The 17,686-nt window shown below is 42.1% G+C and overlaps 1 protein-coding gene across 3 annotated transcripts; it reads right to left on the minus strand.

Moving 5' to 3' along the window:
* Positions 1-552: 552 nt before the first annotated feature.
* On the minus strand, positions 553-17,641 carry PRKAB2 (protein kinase AMP-activated non-catalytic subunit beta 2). Of its 3 annotated transcripts, XM_023193443.1 has the most exons (9): positions 16,329-17,641; positions 15,883-16,061; positions 11,342-11,508; positions 10,429-10,522; positions 10,083-10,203; positions 5,322-5,455; positions 4,604-4,672; positions 3,686-3,722; positions 553-2,553 (listed from the first exon to the last, which is right to left on the minus strand). In XM_023193443.1, exons 2-9 carry the CDS (start codon positions 16,036-16,038, stop codon positions 2,534-2,536), a joined length of 798 nt encoding a protein of 265 aa, XP_023049211.1. In that variant the 5' UTR covers positions 16,039-16,061; positions 16,329-17,641; the 3' UTR covers positions 553-2,533. The 3 variants fall into 3 exon arrangements, with proteins under 3 accessions (XP_023049211.1, XP_023049210.1, XP_026305578.1); XM_023193442.1 differs by lacking the exon at positions 3,686-3,722; XM_026449793.1 differs by having other exon boundaries at positions 553-3,722.
* Positions 17,642-17,686: the final 45 nt, after the last annotated feature.

Raw genomic sequence — 17,686 nt, forward strand, 5'->3', positions numbered from 1 at the left:
GACGACAGAGTGAGACTCCATCTCAAAAAAATATATAAAAAAACCTACTGTCGGCCCAGTGCAGTGGCTCAAGCCTGTAGTCCCAGCACTTTGGGAGGCTGAGACGGGCGGATCACGAGGTCAGGAGATCGAGACCATCCTGGCTAACACAGTGAAACCCCGTCTCTACTAAAAAAATACAAAAAAACTAGCCGGGCGAGGTGGCGGGCGCCTGTAGTCCCAGCTACTCAGGAGGCTGAGGCAGGAGAATGGCGTAAACCCTGGAGGCAGAGCTTGCAGTGAGCTGAGATCTGGCCACTGCACTCCAGCCTGGGCGACAAGAGTGAGACTCTGTCTCAAAAAAAAAAAAAAAAAAAAAAAAAAAAACCTACTGTCACTGGGGGCAGATCCATTTCACAAAAGCCTCAGGCCTGAGAGAAATTGAAGAGATCTCTTTTCCTGCCCCACTCTACTGTGTGGAGTAAAAATTTTCATACACAAACACATAGATACTACGTTTCAATACTGTTGACAAGAAATATGAATATAATAAACTTCACGTAACAACCAAGATTTTGAATCCTCCTAAGTGGCCCACTTATTTAATGGGTATTGGATAAAAACAAAATTCTAGTACAACTGAAGACTGTAAATCCTGAGAGTTGGTTATAATAGGATCTGGCCTGGATTTTTAAATGGCACACCATTCAAAAAGTGGTTGGGAACTTAAAAGGTTCTCCACAAAAGCCTTTTGCTGCAGAAGGTAGCCTTGGATGGTTAAAGTAGTATTTACTCTTAGCAATTAACCACCAAAGCATTTAGTTATTTGCACCCCAGCAAAACAACAATCCCATACTTTACTCCATCACACCTGGAATCCAAGAGGTCTACAAGTCCGAAGATAACTGCGTTGTCAGCTTTGCATGGGAAAGACAGGAGGTAGCTAAACTGACCTGTAGGTGCCCTTTCAGTGTGGCTAGGCTCATCTGAGCAGTCAGGGAGTCTCTCATTCATCAATAGTTTAGCCTCCTTTAGTACTATTTGACTTATCTGTAAAATGGAAGGGCCCCAGCTACTTGGGAAAAAATGTTTTATCTCTGAACTCCAAAAGTGGATTGAACACTTTTCAGCTCACAAATGGAATTCAATGACCCCATTTAATCATCAAACCCGTTAAAAAGAAGAGGCAGGAGAACAAAATGATTTTGTTAACACTTGGTGCAAAGAACGATACTTTTCATGGTTGGGAATGCGAGGAATACTTTCTTGCTTCTTGGCCTAACAATCTTTAAAATGAGGGAACCTTTTAGGTGCATCAAATGAATTAAATGAACTTGAGCAGTTTATCTAGAGCAACGTTTAGTGTAGTGATGTGTACAGGGTTGGCCATATTGATCTAAGAATGTGGAACGCTAGACTAGAGAAAAAAATCTGAAGAAGCATTTATCAAAAGCCTGAAATTCTCCAATGCAGTCTCTTAAGACCAATGAAAAGGCATTTTTTTAATTAAAAAAAAAATGCAGGCACATAAAAATCTTTCAAGGATGAAACACATGAAAGTACTCCCTGGTTCCACTCCAACCTTAAGAACTGTTTGCTGAGAGAGAAAAGACAGAAGCAGGGCCAGGCAAAGTGTGAAAACTTTCAGGAATTTGCCAATACAGCCTGAGCCTTGGCACCAAACTAAAACAAAAAAGTACACGTTCTGCATTCTGCTTCTTACAATACTGAGACATATTTCCTTTAGAAGTTAAAACAAACATGACAAAGTGGCCTGTGCCTGTGCTGGGCTAAAAAGGGACCTTCTGACAGTCCTAGTGTCTGGGGTGGATCACGTGTCACAAAACTTTTCAGTCACTTACCCAGTGAGTTTTGTGTTAGAGAGGGGTCAGGTATGGGATCTGAAGGAGGCTATTAAAGGAAGAATGTGAAATGAGAGGAAAACGGGTTCTTGTGGGGCATCTCGTATCATATAAACAACACACATTGTGCCACATACTCTGGGAATATAGAGAACCCATGCAAGAAAAGCTGCCCTTGCAATGAGGCAGCTGTTAAGTAGGGCAGCGGTCTAGCACAAGCCCATTCCTTGGACAGCCAAGGTAGCAGTGATAGAATCTCCGCCCAACAAGGATCCTAAGAGTTTGCTGTTCTTTCGTTTTAGGAAAAAGCTTCCTATATAGTTATTCCTGCAGTGCCCCCAAACAGGTCTTGGTGAAAACCTATAGGCAGAAATAATACTTCTAGCTGGGGCTAGGAGGCTTCCATTTACCTTCTTCTCATATGTATATATTTTTTTCTTAAAATAAATTCCGTGAACTCATAAAGCTCTCATCTGCAATCAAATGCAAAAGCAGAGCGTCCTACTCAGAGGCTCTGAAACACACATATCAGCCTCAAAGCAAATCAGCCTTCCAGTCTCAGGTAAGACTGGTTCAGTCCAGAAAGGCAAGGGAGATGCTTCTCCTGAATCCTTGGAGGCAAGAAGGGATCCCTTCAGATGGGCTTGTATAGCAGAGTAGTAACATACTTCTTCTTGTAGCGATGGGTTGCACTAAGGACCATCACACTGTCCTGCAAGGAAAAGAAACATACGCAGCTAATTCATTAGTTCAGACAGTAGGTAGCTCTTCCCAGCCATCAGTCCTTCAGTCACTCACTTTTAACAGAGATAGTTTGATGTAAGAGAAGGAGGTCAGATAAGTTTTAGTTCCAATTCTGACTCCCGTTATCATTCTACTTGTGGCCTTGGGTAATCTACTTAGTGTGTCCAAGTCCTTTTATCTCATCATTACAAAAGATAACACCTACCATTAAGGTGGCTCTGATGATTACATGAGAATATCTGACATAGTTTCTGACACATAAAAGTGCTGAAGAAATATTAGTCTCCTACCTTGCTCCCTTCCCTACTTTAAATTCTAATATTGGGCCTAAAACTAGCAAGGAAAAAAAAAAGAAAGAAATATTCTGGCATCCATTTCTAGAAGAAAATCTTAAAGACAATGAGAAAAAAAGAAACAATCCTTCTGAAAAACTATCTCCAAGTCCCAAAGCAGGTCTAATTTCCATTTAATGCCTGGGATGAATTCAAAAAGATCTCTCTGATTTAGAGGGAACCTAGGAATCCCTCTCCATCCTTGAACAAAGTAGATGCCAAAATCCTCTTCAGAAAGACACCCAATCCAATGGATCAATTCCAAATCGCCTAAACTATCTGAGAGAATCAGGAATGGGTCTGAACCAAGCTGAGCACAACAACCAACACCTTCACCTGAGTCAGAACCAGTAAGAAGAGAGCAAGAGGCACCATTTCCCAGGCTGTGCTGCAGACTACAGATGTACCACAGGAGGAGATGGCAAGCCTAGGTAAATTAAATGACACCCAACGAGCAGTTACAGGAGGCAAAATCCATCAGATCCCAAAGAACCTAAGCAAATCCCATTAAGAACAAGTGTATCCTTCTACCTTCCCCCATACTGTATTATCCACCATGAATGCTTCTCGCGTTAACACTCCAGAGTTGACACAAAGCCTAAATACGACAGAAGCAAGGCAGGTAAAAAATTCACTTTTACACTTCCACAGGTTTTGTGGCAATGAGAAAAACCTACTTGGAAAGACCTGGCATAATGATAATATAGGAAAGAATATGAAGTTAGCGTAGGAGGATTGGACCTCAGCAGTCCTGTCTCTGGTACTTACTGGCAATTTGACCTTCTCTGAGCCTTAGTTTCTTTATCTATAAAACAGGGGTTAAAAATAATACTTACCAGGTTATTATAAAAATTAAATTCAATAATATATTTTTAAGTGTTATATTGTACCACATAATTTGTTAGCTGTATCAGTGATTTCCCAAATCCAGCTATATATCCGAGTAAAAGCAGCTTAAAAAAACTATAGGGCCCATCCTAGATGCACTTATTCAGAATCTCTAGGAATGCAGCTGCTGAATCTGTATTTTTACAATCTCCCCCAGGAGACTGTGATGATAATCAGCCTGGTTTGATAATCACAGAGCTATATAACTTTATTCCAGTAGCCAAACCACAAAGACACAACATGACAGAACAGAATGGCTATTTTCAACCCAGACTCTAAAGCAGCAGAAAAACCAAGCAGGACTCTAGAGTCGAAGAGACTGGGCAAATCTGGTCACATCTCTCCTTTAACTCGTGTATAGGAGAGAAGCGACCACCTGAGTATATATGAATGAGGCACCTGAAAGTAGCTCAATTCTACCTTCAAAAAAGTGAAAGCCTTAATATCACATTAAAGCATTCTTTGAACTGGAAGCTAAACCTGCTTTTTCTGCAGAATAAATCCTATGCTATGAACTCAAACTTAAGTAAATAGCTGGTGGAAAGACTCTAGCCACCCAAAAAATAACTGGGCAGCAAAAAAGTCCTATCAGAAGGCAATTCAGCCAGCCAGAACACAGAGACTGAGATTTCAAAACCAACAACCTATTAGTTAAAAAAAGAGAGTTCTTCTATAATTTGATCATTACTGCCAGTTTCAGCTTCAATGAAATCGCAGAGAAAGTAACCACTGAGAACACATGTTACCCTTGACCTCTCATTCCAGGGAGCTCTGTGAAGAGCCAGGGCCACCACTCACCTTAATGGACAATGCATAGAGATGGTTCAGCATAACATGGTTGGGCTCAGGGAGTAAGGCTGGGTCACACTAAGAGAGAGAGAAAAAAATTGCTCAATGAAATTAAGGCACAGACAAACCAAACAGCTTACTCTTCCTCAGAGCTCTTTGAGAAACTTAAACTAGAATGCGCTATCTCTTTTCAATAATGTACCTACTCCAGTATGTATCAATAATAAAATCCTATTACAGAAAATTAGAAAAATTATCAGTCCAGGGCAGAAATCTTACGCCTCAGCATCTACTAATCTTCCTTAAGAGAGTTAAAACGAAAATCTTGCCCACAACACACAAGGAAGAGTTGTGTTACAAGGCAAAAATAATCATAGTAGGAATCAAGTAGATTGAATACAGACATAAATTATATACAAAAAAACTTTTATAATTCTTTTGTACATCCCCAAATGATAACTACTCCTTCATGCTGTGCTCAAACAGAAGTCCATAGCTCTGATCCTGATTTTATAACGATGAGGAGACAACTACGACTTTTTTATATGAGTGGCTGAAGCAGCTGTGACTCAGCACTGGAAAAAGGCAATCTGTAATGTTACTGATATGTGTATGACTTGTAATCTCAACACACCTCTGTAATCATCCTAACCTCCAGGATCACTGAACTTTGGTCCAATTGGTCCTAGACACTCCCAGATGCCCCAGTAATACTGAGGATACTCACAGAAATATTAGTGTCTTTGTTAAGAATAACTTGAAGCAGATGAGGAGGAAGGATGGGTGGGGATTTGAATCTTTCCTCAGATCGAAACACATACATTTCTTGACCATAAGGCCCTGGGGGTGAGCTGGAAAGGTCTGAAAGATATTTATACAAATATGAGAAAGAGTTGGAGAATTAGCAAGAATGCATGGAAAAAGTTATCAATACATGGCAGCTAACATTAAATATAGTAGAAGTCCTGGATCACAAACTTGTGACCTGTGGGATCTACAGCTGTAAGGTAACCAGGAAAAAATCCGAGTCCCCTGGACATAAACCATGAAGCTCCTCAACATGGCAACATGATTTGGGAGATAGAGATAAAGACTGAAAGACCCAGGCTCAAGGAAGAGCTATTACATTTATCAGTTGTAGGACCTTGGAAGAATCCCTCCATAATGGTCAGTTTCTTCATAAAATAAAAATAATATTTGCCCTATTTCATGATGTTTTTGAGGAAATCAAATTAGATAATGGATGTGAAGATGCCTTGTAACTTTCAAACAATGGGAAAAGATTAGATTTTTTTTTCCCAGCCAAACAACAAGTTTATAAACCCCTAAGACTACCAATACAATAATGATTGCAACAATAAGGACAAAATGTATGTAACTGTCATTAAGGAAATGCAAATCAAAAACCATAATAAGCTACCATTTCATACTCACTAGGACAGCTAAAATCAAACAGATAGACAGTAACAAGTGTCAACAAAGGAATGGAGAAATTGGAACGCTCACACTATTCCCACTGCTAGAGGGAATGTAAAGTAGTCCCGCCACTTTGGAAAACAGTTTGGCAGTTCCTCAAATAGTTAAACATAAAGTTACTACATGACCCAGCAATTATACACTGGGTATATACCCAAAAGAAATGAAAACATATGTCTACACAAAAACTTGTATGTTCATAGTAGCATTATTTATAATAGCCAAAAAGTAGAAAAATCAAGATGTCTATTAACTAATGAATGGATAAACAGAGTATGTCCATACAATGGGCTCTTATTCAGCCATAAAAAAGAGCAAAGTACTGATACATGGTTACAAGATGGATGAACCCTGAAAACACGATGCTAAGAAGCAAGTCACAAAAGACCACAATTTGTAGGATTCCACTGATATGAAAAGTCCAGAACAGGCAAATCCTTAAGACAGCAAGATCTGTGGTTGCCAGAGGCGGAGGGGAGGAGGGAATGAGATGTGACTGCTAATGGGTACAGGGTTGATTCTGCAGGTGATAAAAATACTCTGGAATTAGATAGTTGTGATAATCACACAATTCTGAGTATACTAAAAATTACTGAGTTGTACAATTTAAGAGTTAATTTTATGATGTATAAATTACACCTCCAAAAAAAATGAAAAAAAGTATGCAGACAAGAATAGAAGGAAATATACTAAAATGAAGAGAAATATATTATGATAATATCTTCTATTTAATTTTTTTTTTTTTTTTTTTGAGACGGAGTCTGACTCTGTCACCCAGGCTGGAGTGCAGTGGCCGGATCTCAGCTCACTGTAAGCTCCGCCTCCCGGGTTTACGCCATTCTCCTGCCTCAGCCTCCGGAGTAGCTGGGACTACAGGCGCCCGCCACGTCGTCCTGCTAGTTTTTTGTATTTTTTTTTAGTAGAGACGGGGTTTCACCGTGTTAGCCAGGATGGTCTCGATCTCCTGACTTTGTGATCCGCCCATCTCGGCCTCCCAAAGTGCTGGGATTACAGGCTTGAGCCACCGCGCCCGGCCAGTATTGTTTCTTTTTTGAGACAGGGTCTTGCCCTGTCACCTAGGCTGGAGTGCAGTGGCTTGATCACGGCTCACTACAGCCTTGACCTCCTGGGCTCAAGCGATCCTCTTACCTCAGCCTTCAGAGTAGTTGGTACTAAAGGCACATGCCACCATGCCTAGCTAATTTTTTGATTTTTTTGTAGAGACAGGGCCTCACTATGTTGCCCAGGCTGGTCTCAAACTCCTGGGCTCAAGTGATCCTCCCACTTCAGCCTCCCAAAGTGCTAGGATTACAGGTGTGAGCCACCAAATTCATTGTAAGAACTAAGTTCCAGTGTTCTATTGCACAGTAGAGTGAATATAGGTAACAATAATGTAACAAAATAAAATAGCTAGAAGAAAGGATTTTGAATGTTATCATCACAAAGAAATGACAAATGTTTGAGATGATGAATATGCTAATTGTCCTGACTTGATCATTACACATATGAAATGTATTGAAACATCACATTGTATCTCACAAATATGTACGATTGTTATGTGTCAATTAAAAATAAAAAAACACATACAAGGCAAAAGGAAAAAAAGTAGAATACTCTGATAATAAATACTATCTTTAAAACATATGGAACCTGAAACTTTACAAAGTATTATGCTTTGTTATTTCATTACATGATCCACAAAATACCCTTGGGAAATGCACAAAATAGTTTTTATTGCCTTTTCACCAGAAAAAAAATAAATACAAGTTGGTTATTTGCCTAAAGTTACATACATGACTAGATAGTAAATGAGGGCAGACTAAAATCCATTATCTGTAGATTCCTAGTAAAAAATGGATTATAAGCATTACCTCAATAGATTGGGAAATTAGGGGAAAGAGGGAAATATCAAAAGTATGTTAGTTTTCTCTCTATATAATTATGATTACATGTCTATTATTTACTGGTTACTTAGCCAGAATCATATAATACAAAAATTAGTCACAAGTATCCTCATAATCTAAATCGGCATTTTTAAACCCTTTTAAAGTATTGTCCTACCAGTCAAAAATAATGTCCAGTTTAACCTTCTGAGCTTATATGATGAAAACAACATTTTCAAAATTTTCCTCAACAGATTATTACACTATTGATAAATCTTTTTTTTTTTTTTTGAGACGGAGTCTCACTCTGTCACCCGGGCTGGAGTGTAGTGGCGCGATCTCGGCTCACTGCAAGCACAGCCTCCCGGATTCAGGCCATTCTCCTGCCTCAGCCTCCCGAGTAGCTGGGACTACAGGCACCCGCCACCACGCCCGGCTAATTTTTCATATTTTTTTAGTAGAGAGGGGGTTTCACTGTGTTAGCCAGGATGGTCTTGATCTTCTGACCTCGTGATCCGCCCGCCTCGGCCTCCCAAAGTGCTAGGATTACAGGCATGAGCCACTGCACCAGGCTTTTTTCTTTTTTTTTGAGACAAAGTCTCACTCTGTCACCCAGGCTGGAGTACAGTGGCGCCTTCTCAGCTCACTGCAACCTCCCTCTCCCAGGTTCAAGTGATTCTCCCGCCTCAACCTCCTGAGTAGCGGGGACTAGAGGCGTGTATCACCACGCCTGGCTAATTTGTATTTTTAGTAGAGACAGGGTTTCACCATGGTAGCCATATTGGTCTCGAGCTCCTGACCTCAGGTGATCCACCCGCCTAGGCCTCCCAAAGTGCTGGGATTACGGGCCTGAGCCACTGTGCCCAGGCAATAATTTCCTTTAGAAACAGCAAAGCCACCCTTCTCCCCTGAAATTCAAATATGTTTCACTTAAGGTATTGTGCCTCCTCAGCTGAGAATCACTGAAAGTGTAAGTCCCTGGTTTTACTGTGAAGAAACTCAGAATGAAAAAGGTTGAGACATTTGTTCATGATGGCAAAACTAGTTAGTAGCAGAGGTAGGCTTTGAACTCATTAGAGAGAAGTGTGCTCACTGGGAATACAGTGCACAATTCTTTAGATAGTCTTAGCTCTTATTGTAAAGTAACAAAATGATAACTACAAGTGTGGTTAGCAAAACATTCTCTGTTACTATAGCAATTGTAAGTAGAGGTGAAGGCCTTGGATCAAATAATATTATAGGAAATAAAAGTGTAAAGATCTTTTCCGCTACCAAAGGCTTTTTTTTTTTTTTTTTTTTTTAACCAAAAACTTACAAAATTTCTGTTACCTACAACAGAATTGTCAGGGGGTGGTGGGGGCAGTGGTTGTCTTGTTTTTGAGGCAGGATCTCACTCTGTTACCCAGGCTGGAGTGCGGAGGCTCAAACATAGTTCATAGCAGCCTCAACCTCCTGGGCTCAAGTAATCCTCATGCCTCAGCCTCCCAAGTTGTTGGGCCCACAGACTTGTGCCATTACACTCGGCTAATTTTTAAAAATTTTTTGTAGAGATGGGTCTTGCCATATTGCCTAGGCTGTTGGTTTTCTTTTTTTTTTTTAACCTTTTTTTTTTCCCCCACACTTTTTGAGCCTCATAAAATCATGAAACTGCTAACTGAGCTCTCAAACTGGCAGGATTAAGATGGGGCATACCGAACAAACTACATACATGTATCTCCTCTGCTGGGTAATATCATCAAAGGTCAGTGGGAAACTTGAAATATTACTAGAAACAGCTTTTCAAACTATAGGCTGTAGCCCATTAGTGGTTATAAAAGATAACATGGAAAATAGAGTGTATCACATGTAATAAAGTAAACATTGTATCATGAGACTTGTGTTACAATGTGTGTGTGTGTGTGTGTGTGTGTGTGTGTGTATGTTTGCTGCAAAGAAAAGACTTAAATGTTTATAGGAGAAATATCTCTCTCTCTCTCTCTCTCGCCTCCCCCTGCCCCCTACTCTCTCCCTTTCTCTCTCTCTCTCTCTCTATATATATATATATATACACACACACATAAACAACTTTTAGGAAGGAATATACATTACAAGAAAGACACAGCAAGAGAGAGTAAATACTACAAAATTACCTCTACAAGATGTCTCAGAACTTTCCATAGAATCTAGCTTTAAAGCATCGAACACCTCAAAATCAGATTTCTTGACATGGATCAAATTGTTAATTGTGCCGAGCTGACTGGTAACCACAGGCTGCAACAGTGAATACAAAGAATTAATGAATCTTTCAAATCTATCTCTCCCATCCAACCTTCCTTTTTTACTAAAATTTACATGTGATTGTACTCAGCACCTCCACGTTTTATCAAGAGAGAAATCCTCCAGTGTAGAGGAGCAGTTGCCCATCAGTCTTGACAGAAATGACAGCTAAAATGAGACTGCTAAGTCAGTGGTTACCCTTGGAGATCAAGGCCTTACCTCTGATGGATCATGAACCCACTGTCCATCCACAAAGAACTTGTATTGGTGTTCTCCCTCAGGGAGGTCCAGGATGGCAACAAAGTCATTATGGCTACGGAAGAAAAAAGAAAGGCAAACAGGCCAAGTTTCTTTTAGAAGACTGAATGTAAAAAACAAATGGCAATCATAGTATCATACGAATAATTTCCCAGATTCCTAAGCCTTGTATCCCTGGTGTAAAAAACAACATATAAATCCATTCTCCTTTTCTGTATCATCTTGGACATGTATTTACCAGCTCCTCCCAACAACGTTAGTTCTTAACCAATATCTGGAAAAGAATAATAAAAACATTAATCCCCTCAAATGGTTCACCTTAGTGTAACTATTTTGCTTCAGTAGAACAAGTTCCTCACCAGTGCAAATGAGATAGGTAGGTTCAGAATACAGAAGTGCCTCAAGGTACTTTGTTTTAGTGAACCTTTTCTGGAAGATGAACTACCATATAAAGGCTCATTCTGACAATCAGTTAAATCATTCATTATTGCTTTGGAAGCAACAAATAACATGACTACCTAGAACTTCAAAATGTGTTTTGCTTTTGTGCAGAAGTCAGAGCAACAAGACTCAGCCAGTTACAGAAGACTTCCCACAAGCATAGACAGGACTTGTATGACATAGTCCTAAAGAATGTAGTCACAAAGCTATTATGAATCCCTCTGAGGCAATGAAATTCTAAGGGATAAAACACCTCTGACTCACTATGAGGTTAAAAAAATCCCACAGATATACCAAGTGGCCACAGAAAAGGGCATGTTCTAGAGAGAGTCCTTAGCAGGTGGAGAAAAGTAGTCCAGCTGGGTCTCTCTTCTGAGAAAAGAAATCAGGTCTCTATTCCTGGACCCTGAGATTCAACCAAGACACTTGTCACCTCTTAATCAGTGGAATCTTGGTGCTCCAATTGTTGAAGGACCCAGAGATGAAGACCTCCTTGCCTCCTTCAGACCAGCGGATAACAGTGGGCCGGGCCTGCTGTGTGGGCTTTACGGAGTCCTCCAAATCCTGCTGCCATGATACAAACTCTTTGTCCCCAGGGAGCTGTAAGAAGGAGTAGGTCATCCCTAGAATAAACTGTGACCCAAGAATTCTAAAAAGGTCACTCTCCTTCCTAGAGTAGAGAAGGGGGCTAGGCTTTGGCTAAGGATATAAACCCCCAAATTAGCAACTAAATCAGAGTTTGAACAAATTATAGAAAAAGAACTCATCTAGGACCAAAAATGGTCAAATGGCCGATGCTCAAGCACTGCCTAAATCACAGCGTAACTTTTGAGTCTACCTATATCACTCACCCTTTCACAGCCTTAGACTCTCCCTTTAAAAAAAAAAAGAAAAAAACTAACTCCCTACCACTAGTTTAACTCATAGGCAGGCAATTATGATATGCTTCTGAGTCTTTCTTATTTTTTTATTTTTTATTTTTTGAGACAGAGTCTTCCTCTGTCACCCAAGCTGGAGTGCAGTGGAGCCATCTCGGCTCACTACAAGCTCCGCCTCCCGGGTTCACGCCATTCTCAGGCCTCAGCCTCCCGAGCAGCTGGGACTACAGGCGCCCACCACCACGCCTAGCTAATTTTTTTGGTATTTTTTAGTAGAGACGGGGTTTCACTGTGTTAGCCAGGATAGTCTCGATCTCCTGATCTCCTCACCCGCCCCACCTTGGCCTCCCTAAGTGCTGGGATTACAGGCATGAGCCACCGTGCCCGGCCCACTACTGAGTCTTTTTTAAGAGAAAAAAAAAATGAAAACAAAGTATGGTTCTGTAAAAAATAATTAAGTCAGCCATATACTTTTATAGGCAAATATGAATAGTTCTCAATTACCAGTTGTAATGGAAGTTAGAGATATCAAAATTCTAGTTTATAAGTAATCCATAAATTCTATTTCAGCTAACAAGTTACAAAAAGAAGAAACATTAAAAATTCAAAAATCAGATCACTGATTTCTTAAAACTTGAGAAGTGGCTATGAAATCTTACTTACTCCCCTATCCCAGGTTTATACTAATTATTTCAGGAGTAGGAATAAAAATTCTAGAACCTCAAGGAGCAAGAGATCAAAAATACAATTTCCTTTATCAAAAGTAGCTCTCTTATTAAATGAGGTTTGTGAGATTGTAAAAACAGTAACTCCTGTTTCTTTTCATTACTATCCTTTGGACCAAGAGTTGGCAGCCAGCCAGTGAGCTAGATGCTTTTATCAAGTTTTATTTGAAAACAGCTCTACCCATTTGTTTACCTATTATTTTATTGATTGTTTGATTGAGAAAGGACCTCGCTCTGTCACCCAGGCTGGAATGCAGTAAGTGGTGTGATCATAGCTCACTGCAGCCTTGAACTCCTGGGATCAAGTCATAGTTTCCAGAGAAGCTGAGACTAGAGGTGTGAACCAAAATACCTGCCTTGCTTACCTATATTGTCTATAGCTGCTCACATGCTAGAGTGGCAGAATTATGTAGCTATAACAGAGACTGTACGGTCTACAAAGTCTAAACTGTTTACTATCTGGCCCTTTACAGAAAGATTGCTGACCCCTGTTTTAGACTGGTTTAAGAGACTTTGGTGAAGAAGACTATATAGTATTAAGCCTAAATATTACTAACTAGAATAATGTGGGTTTTTTTTTTTTAATTATTAAAAAGGACTAGCTTATTCATTTGGGCTTTCTTTTCAAAATGGTTGACATAGTTTCCCCTCCATACATTCTCTTGATATTCCTCAAAACTATAGTATAAGACATCAGTAGCAGGATAATCCAAAGTAAATAGAGAAAGAGAATTGAAAGGACTTTCACATAAGGAATTGACTTCAGAGAAAACTACATATTATCAGAATGATGCACCCTGGCATAACTGGCTGCGTTAGAATCAAGAATTTGACATATGCCTAAGAATAACCCTCAGATTCTGATACAAGATCTGGGAATCTATTTTTAAAAAGCTTTCTAGATAATACTGGGATTATGTTAAAATAAAGAAAAAAAGCTTCCCAGATATACCGTGATTATGTTAAAATAAACAAAAAACCCTCATCTTTAGAGGTACATCCTAAAATGTTACAGATAAAATAATATTTGATATAACGTCTGGGAATTTGTTTCAAAATAACTAGACTGGAGTATAGATGTTATATGTTCATTCAAGATCTGATCATTCTTCAAACTGGGTGGCATGTATATAGATGTCATTATATTGTCTCCCCCTACTTTGATAATGTTTAAAATTTTCCAAAAAGTATTTAAAGAAATCTGAGGTGATTCTAACGTGCAAACAGGATTGAGAACCACTGAACTAGCCCACTGAAAAAGGCAGGCATTCAAGCAAAGCAGGCCCCCCTACCACTGTTTCTATCAGTTACTTTTATGACAGGATTTTCAGTTCAGAATTTGAAAGCTACAAACTATTAATATGCCTAGCTTTGGAGGAAAGCCCTTCCACTTATGACATGACATTTCTGTAGTAGGAATGAATGCGGCTGACAAGCAGAAAGATTATTTACTCCAAGTTACTCAGCAAAACTACCAGGAAAAGAGGCAAAACAACAATTAGAACTACAGTTTGATGTTTAAGTAAAATGTTGAGGTTAGAAGTAAAGAGGGTAGATTGAGACCTATAAAATTCTAGATTTAAATGAGACCTTAGGAATTATCTGAACTAATTTTCAGACAATCTGAAAATTATATGAATAATTTTCTTAATTCACAAATGCCAAGACTGATGTGAGAGATAAGAATAATACAAAATAGGCCCCAGTTCAGACAGAGCAACCTGGCTTTTAATCAGGACACCAATTACTGCAGTCACAGTTCAACAAATACACTGTATTTAAATCCTGAGTCATCAGCGTAGGAAAAGGGTAAAAATATAATGAGGCAGATCATCTTTCGAAAGCTTTGAATAAGTAAATTCAGATGGCTTGTAGATAGCCCAAATAAGAATGGAGAATAAACCCCAATAAGTGCTCCTTTTAATCACTCTCACTTCTCTGTGATTATGGTTGGTTGGTTTTTTTTTTTTTCTTTTTTCTTTTGAGACAGAGTCTCACTCTGTCGCCCAGGCTGGAGTGCAGTGACTCGATCTCCACTCACTGCAACCATCGCCTCCCAGGTTCAAGCGATTCTCCTGCCTCAGCCTCCCGAGTAGCTGGGACGACAGGCATGCACCACCATGCCCAGCTAATTTTTTTGTATTTTTAGTAGAGACGACGTTTCACCATGTTGGTCAGGCTGGTCCCCAACTCCTGACCTCAAATGATCCAATGGCCTCGGCCTCCCAAAGTGCTGGGATAAAGGTGTGAGCCACCGCGCCTGGCTGTGATGATGTTATCAATTGAGATTCAAGGAAATAAATCATGGAATCCAAATTCCACGTGCTATCAATATGACAAATAATACTCTATTCACTCTCTAAAGCCCCAGTTCCCTGGGAAGTGACAAAATGATAGGAAACATCAAACACACCCCAATCTCCTCAAGCCCTCCATTTTTCTATCTCATCCAGTCAGTCTACCTGGAGAAACTACCTGTATTTCATGCTGACAGCTCTAAAAGCGATTAGAAACATTAGAATGGTAATCGCTGCTATCAGCTCCATCTGTCCTTTCTTACAGAGTGAAAAAACAAGTTGGCTCTTCCTGAAAGTCCTTGGAATTGAGAGCAAGGTCTTCAAGGCAGCTATGGGCTGTCGTTTTTTAGCCACGCAACATTTTGAAGTACTACTGGGGAGTAAACAAGTCGTGGACTCGTTGGCTCTTCCACCTGCGGAGCAGCAGCGGGGCGTGAAAGAGGCACAGCCTCAGCCACAACTATAAAGTATGGGACAAAAATTAAGCAGTCAACCAAATGATGTCCTTAATTGATCCCCAAGACTAGGGGAAAGTATTCAATAAGCAAGTAGTTGCTGCTTACAGCCGTGCCAAAAGGGAAGATCACAAGTGCAGAGCTGCTAGAAGGGCAAAAATGATACTGATACATAGAAATTTTCAGAAAAAGAATTTCATGTAGCCACCTCAGGGCAAAGGTGAGAAACTAGCACCTATGGTTAGCAACTCGTGCAACCTACCCTCTGAAGTCGTCCACTGGGGCTAACAAACTACAAATTCAGCAACGCTATAGAGGAGAGCCACTCGTGCATGTTAGGAAGAACCAACGATCGGGGATGTCTATTGTCCCCATCCTAAAAATGTGGCCAACAGATTAGTCAGAACACCAGGAAAACAAGAACTTCGCCTCTTTATCCTATTTTGAGGCGGCACTGCAAGAGGAATTACCATCCAACACCTCTGTCCCCGAAAAATCCTTTTAATTCAAAAAACCATAGCCCGGTTCGGCGCGGCAGAAAAGAACCAAGAAAGGGAAGAGGAGCCCGGAAATCAACCCGCTGCAGTACTGCCACCAACTGCGGGCGTGGGACGCTTACCTTGGAGTCGGGGAGGCTGAACACGCTGGGGTCGTCCGTACTGCCCACCATGATCTTGTGCTCCTTCCCCGGGGCATGACCGCCTGCGCCCTCGGAGCGGGCAGCCTTGGCACCGTGGCGCTCCCCGGACACCCGGTCGCTGGTGGTGTTTCCCATGGCTGCAGCTTGTCGGGGACCACCTACCGCGGAGAACCACACCGGGCTGGGAACACCTAAGCAGCCGCGTCAGGGGCGCCCCCCCACCCCGGCCCCGCCCATGCGCCTTGGGACAGGGCAAGGGATTTCCCCGCCCCAGGGAAGCCAAGCCCCGGAGCCTTCTCCCTCCTGGCCTGCGGGAATGCCTGCAAATACCCCGGTGCCCTCGCTGCCCCTAGTCAAGGAAACCCGCCGTCGGGACTCCCCCGAGTCCCCGCGCTCACTGCCAGAGGCGCCCCCACCCCAGTCACCTCGGGCGATGCGCTCCCTCCTCCAGGGGCCACTGAAGTGATGACTGTTCTGCAGATCAGGCCACCAATAAAGTTATTGAAATTGAAGCCGCACCCCTCGCTGGCGATCAGCGATTCCTCCTAAGATGGCTACAAGGCCGGCGGCGCGGAGTCGGCCCCGTGCGCGTTCCCTGCGGCCTGCAGCCTCGGCGTCCCAGGCCCGCCGGCCTCTCTAGCCGCCGCCGCCTCGATGGTGGGCAGTCGCACGCAGCCTCCAGCGCCAGGAGGGGGCGCCAGGCAAGGCCTGTGCCGCCTGGGGAGACTGCACCCGGGATCACTGGAGCGCTGGGCCTCTGAGACTACCCGGCGGAAGGGACGTTCCCACAGGACACTCGGAGGCCGCCTCCCTGGGCTTCGGCGCTCGGTGCCGAGAGGAGCGGCGCGGCTTTCTACCCCGCCTGAGGTGCGCCAGCACGTTTTCTGGGCAGCATCTGTGTGTTAGGCGACGGGAGAGGTGGGTTCCTTATAGGGAATAAGAAAACTGAAACTGACTTCCAGCTGCAGGCAGAAGGAAGCAGTGGCCATTGCTGGAGGTTAAAACTGTTCTGGCCGGGCGCGGTGGGCCACGTCTGTAATCCCGGCACTTTGGGAGGCCTAGGCGAGCGGATCACGAGGTCAGGAGATCAAGACCATCCTGGCCAACAAGTTGAAACGCGGTCTCTACTAAAAATACAAAAATTAGCTGGGCGTGGTGGCGCGCGCCGGAAGTCTCAGCTACTGGGGAGGATGAGGCCGGAGAATCGCTTGAACCCGGGAGGTGGAGGTTGCAGTGAGCCGAGATCTCACCACTGCACTCCAGTCTGGCGACCAAGCGACACTCCGTCCCCGCGCCCCCCCACAAGAAAAACCTGCTCAATGGGGAGCGACAGGGAAGGAGCTGTCAGCCCGACTGGGGTTGCAGGGAAGAATTCAAGATGGCGTATTTAGGAGCTAGACTTTGACAAATTAGTAAAATGTTAAGTTTTAGGAGAATAACGAAAAGGCTTTCCTAGGCTAAGAAACAGCATACGCAGTGAGAAACCTCAGAAGAAATAAAATTCAAGGAAGATAGCAACAACGAAAACATCAGAAGGAACCCTAAAGGTATAAAAAGGGCAAAGACAGTCCCAGGGTTGGGAGGGATCCAGGTTTTTTATGAAAATTAGTGGAATCCCTAAGGTACTTACTTACCTTTGTATTATACGTATTTGCATGTCTCCTTCTCTACTAGAAACGTTTATCTGTGTTACACAGACCAGCAGCGTTGGCATCACCTGGGAGCCTGTTAGAAATGTAGAATCAGGCCTCATCCCCAGGGTTCAGAATCTGCATTTTAACAA

The sequence above is a fragment of the Piliocolobus tephrosceles genome, chromosome 1 (assembly GCF_002776525.5).
Source record: "Piliocolobus tephrosceles isolate RC106 chromosome 1, ASM277652v3, whole genome shotgun sequence".
NCBI lineage: Eukaryota > Metazoa > Chordata > Mammalia > Primates > Cercopithecidae > Piliocolobus > Piliocolobus tephrosceles.

Excerpts from the sequence above, each read along its gene's own strand:
- PRKAB2 (XM_023193442.1), bottom strand. The coding sequence starts at position 16,038 with ATGGGAAACACCACCAGCGACCGGGTGTCCGGGGAGCGCCACGGTGCC. Across the intron at positions 5,456-10,082 it reads TTCTGAGACATCTTGTAGAG|ACCTTTCCAGCTCACCCCCA; the intron begins GTAATTTTGTAG and ends AATATCTTTCAG. Across the intron at positions 2,554-4,603 it reads TCTATGCATTGTCCATTAAG|GACAGTGTGATGGTCCTTAG; the intron begins GTGAGTGGTGGC and ends TTTTCCTTGCAG.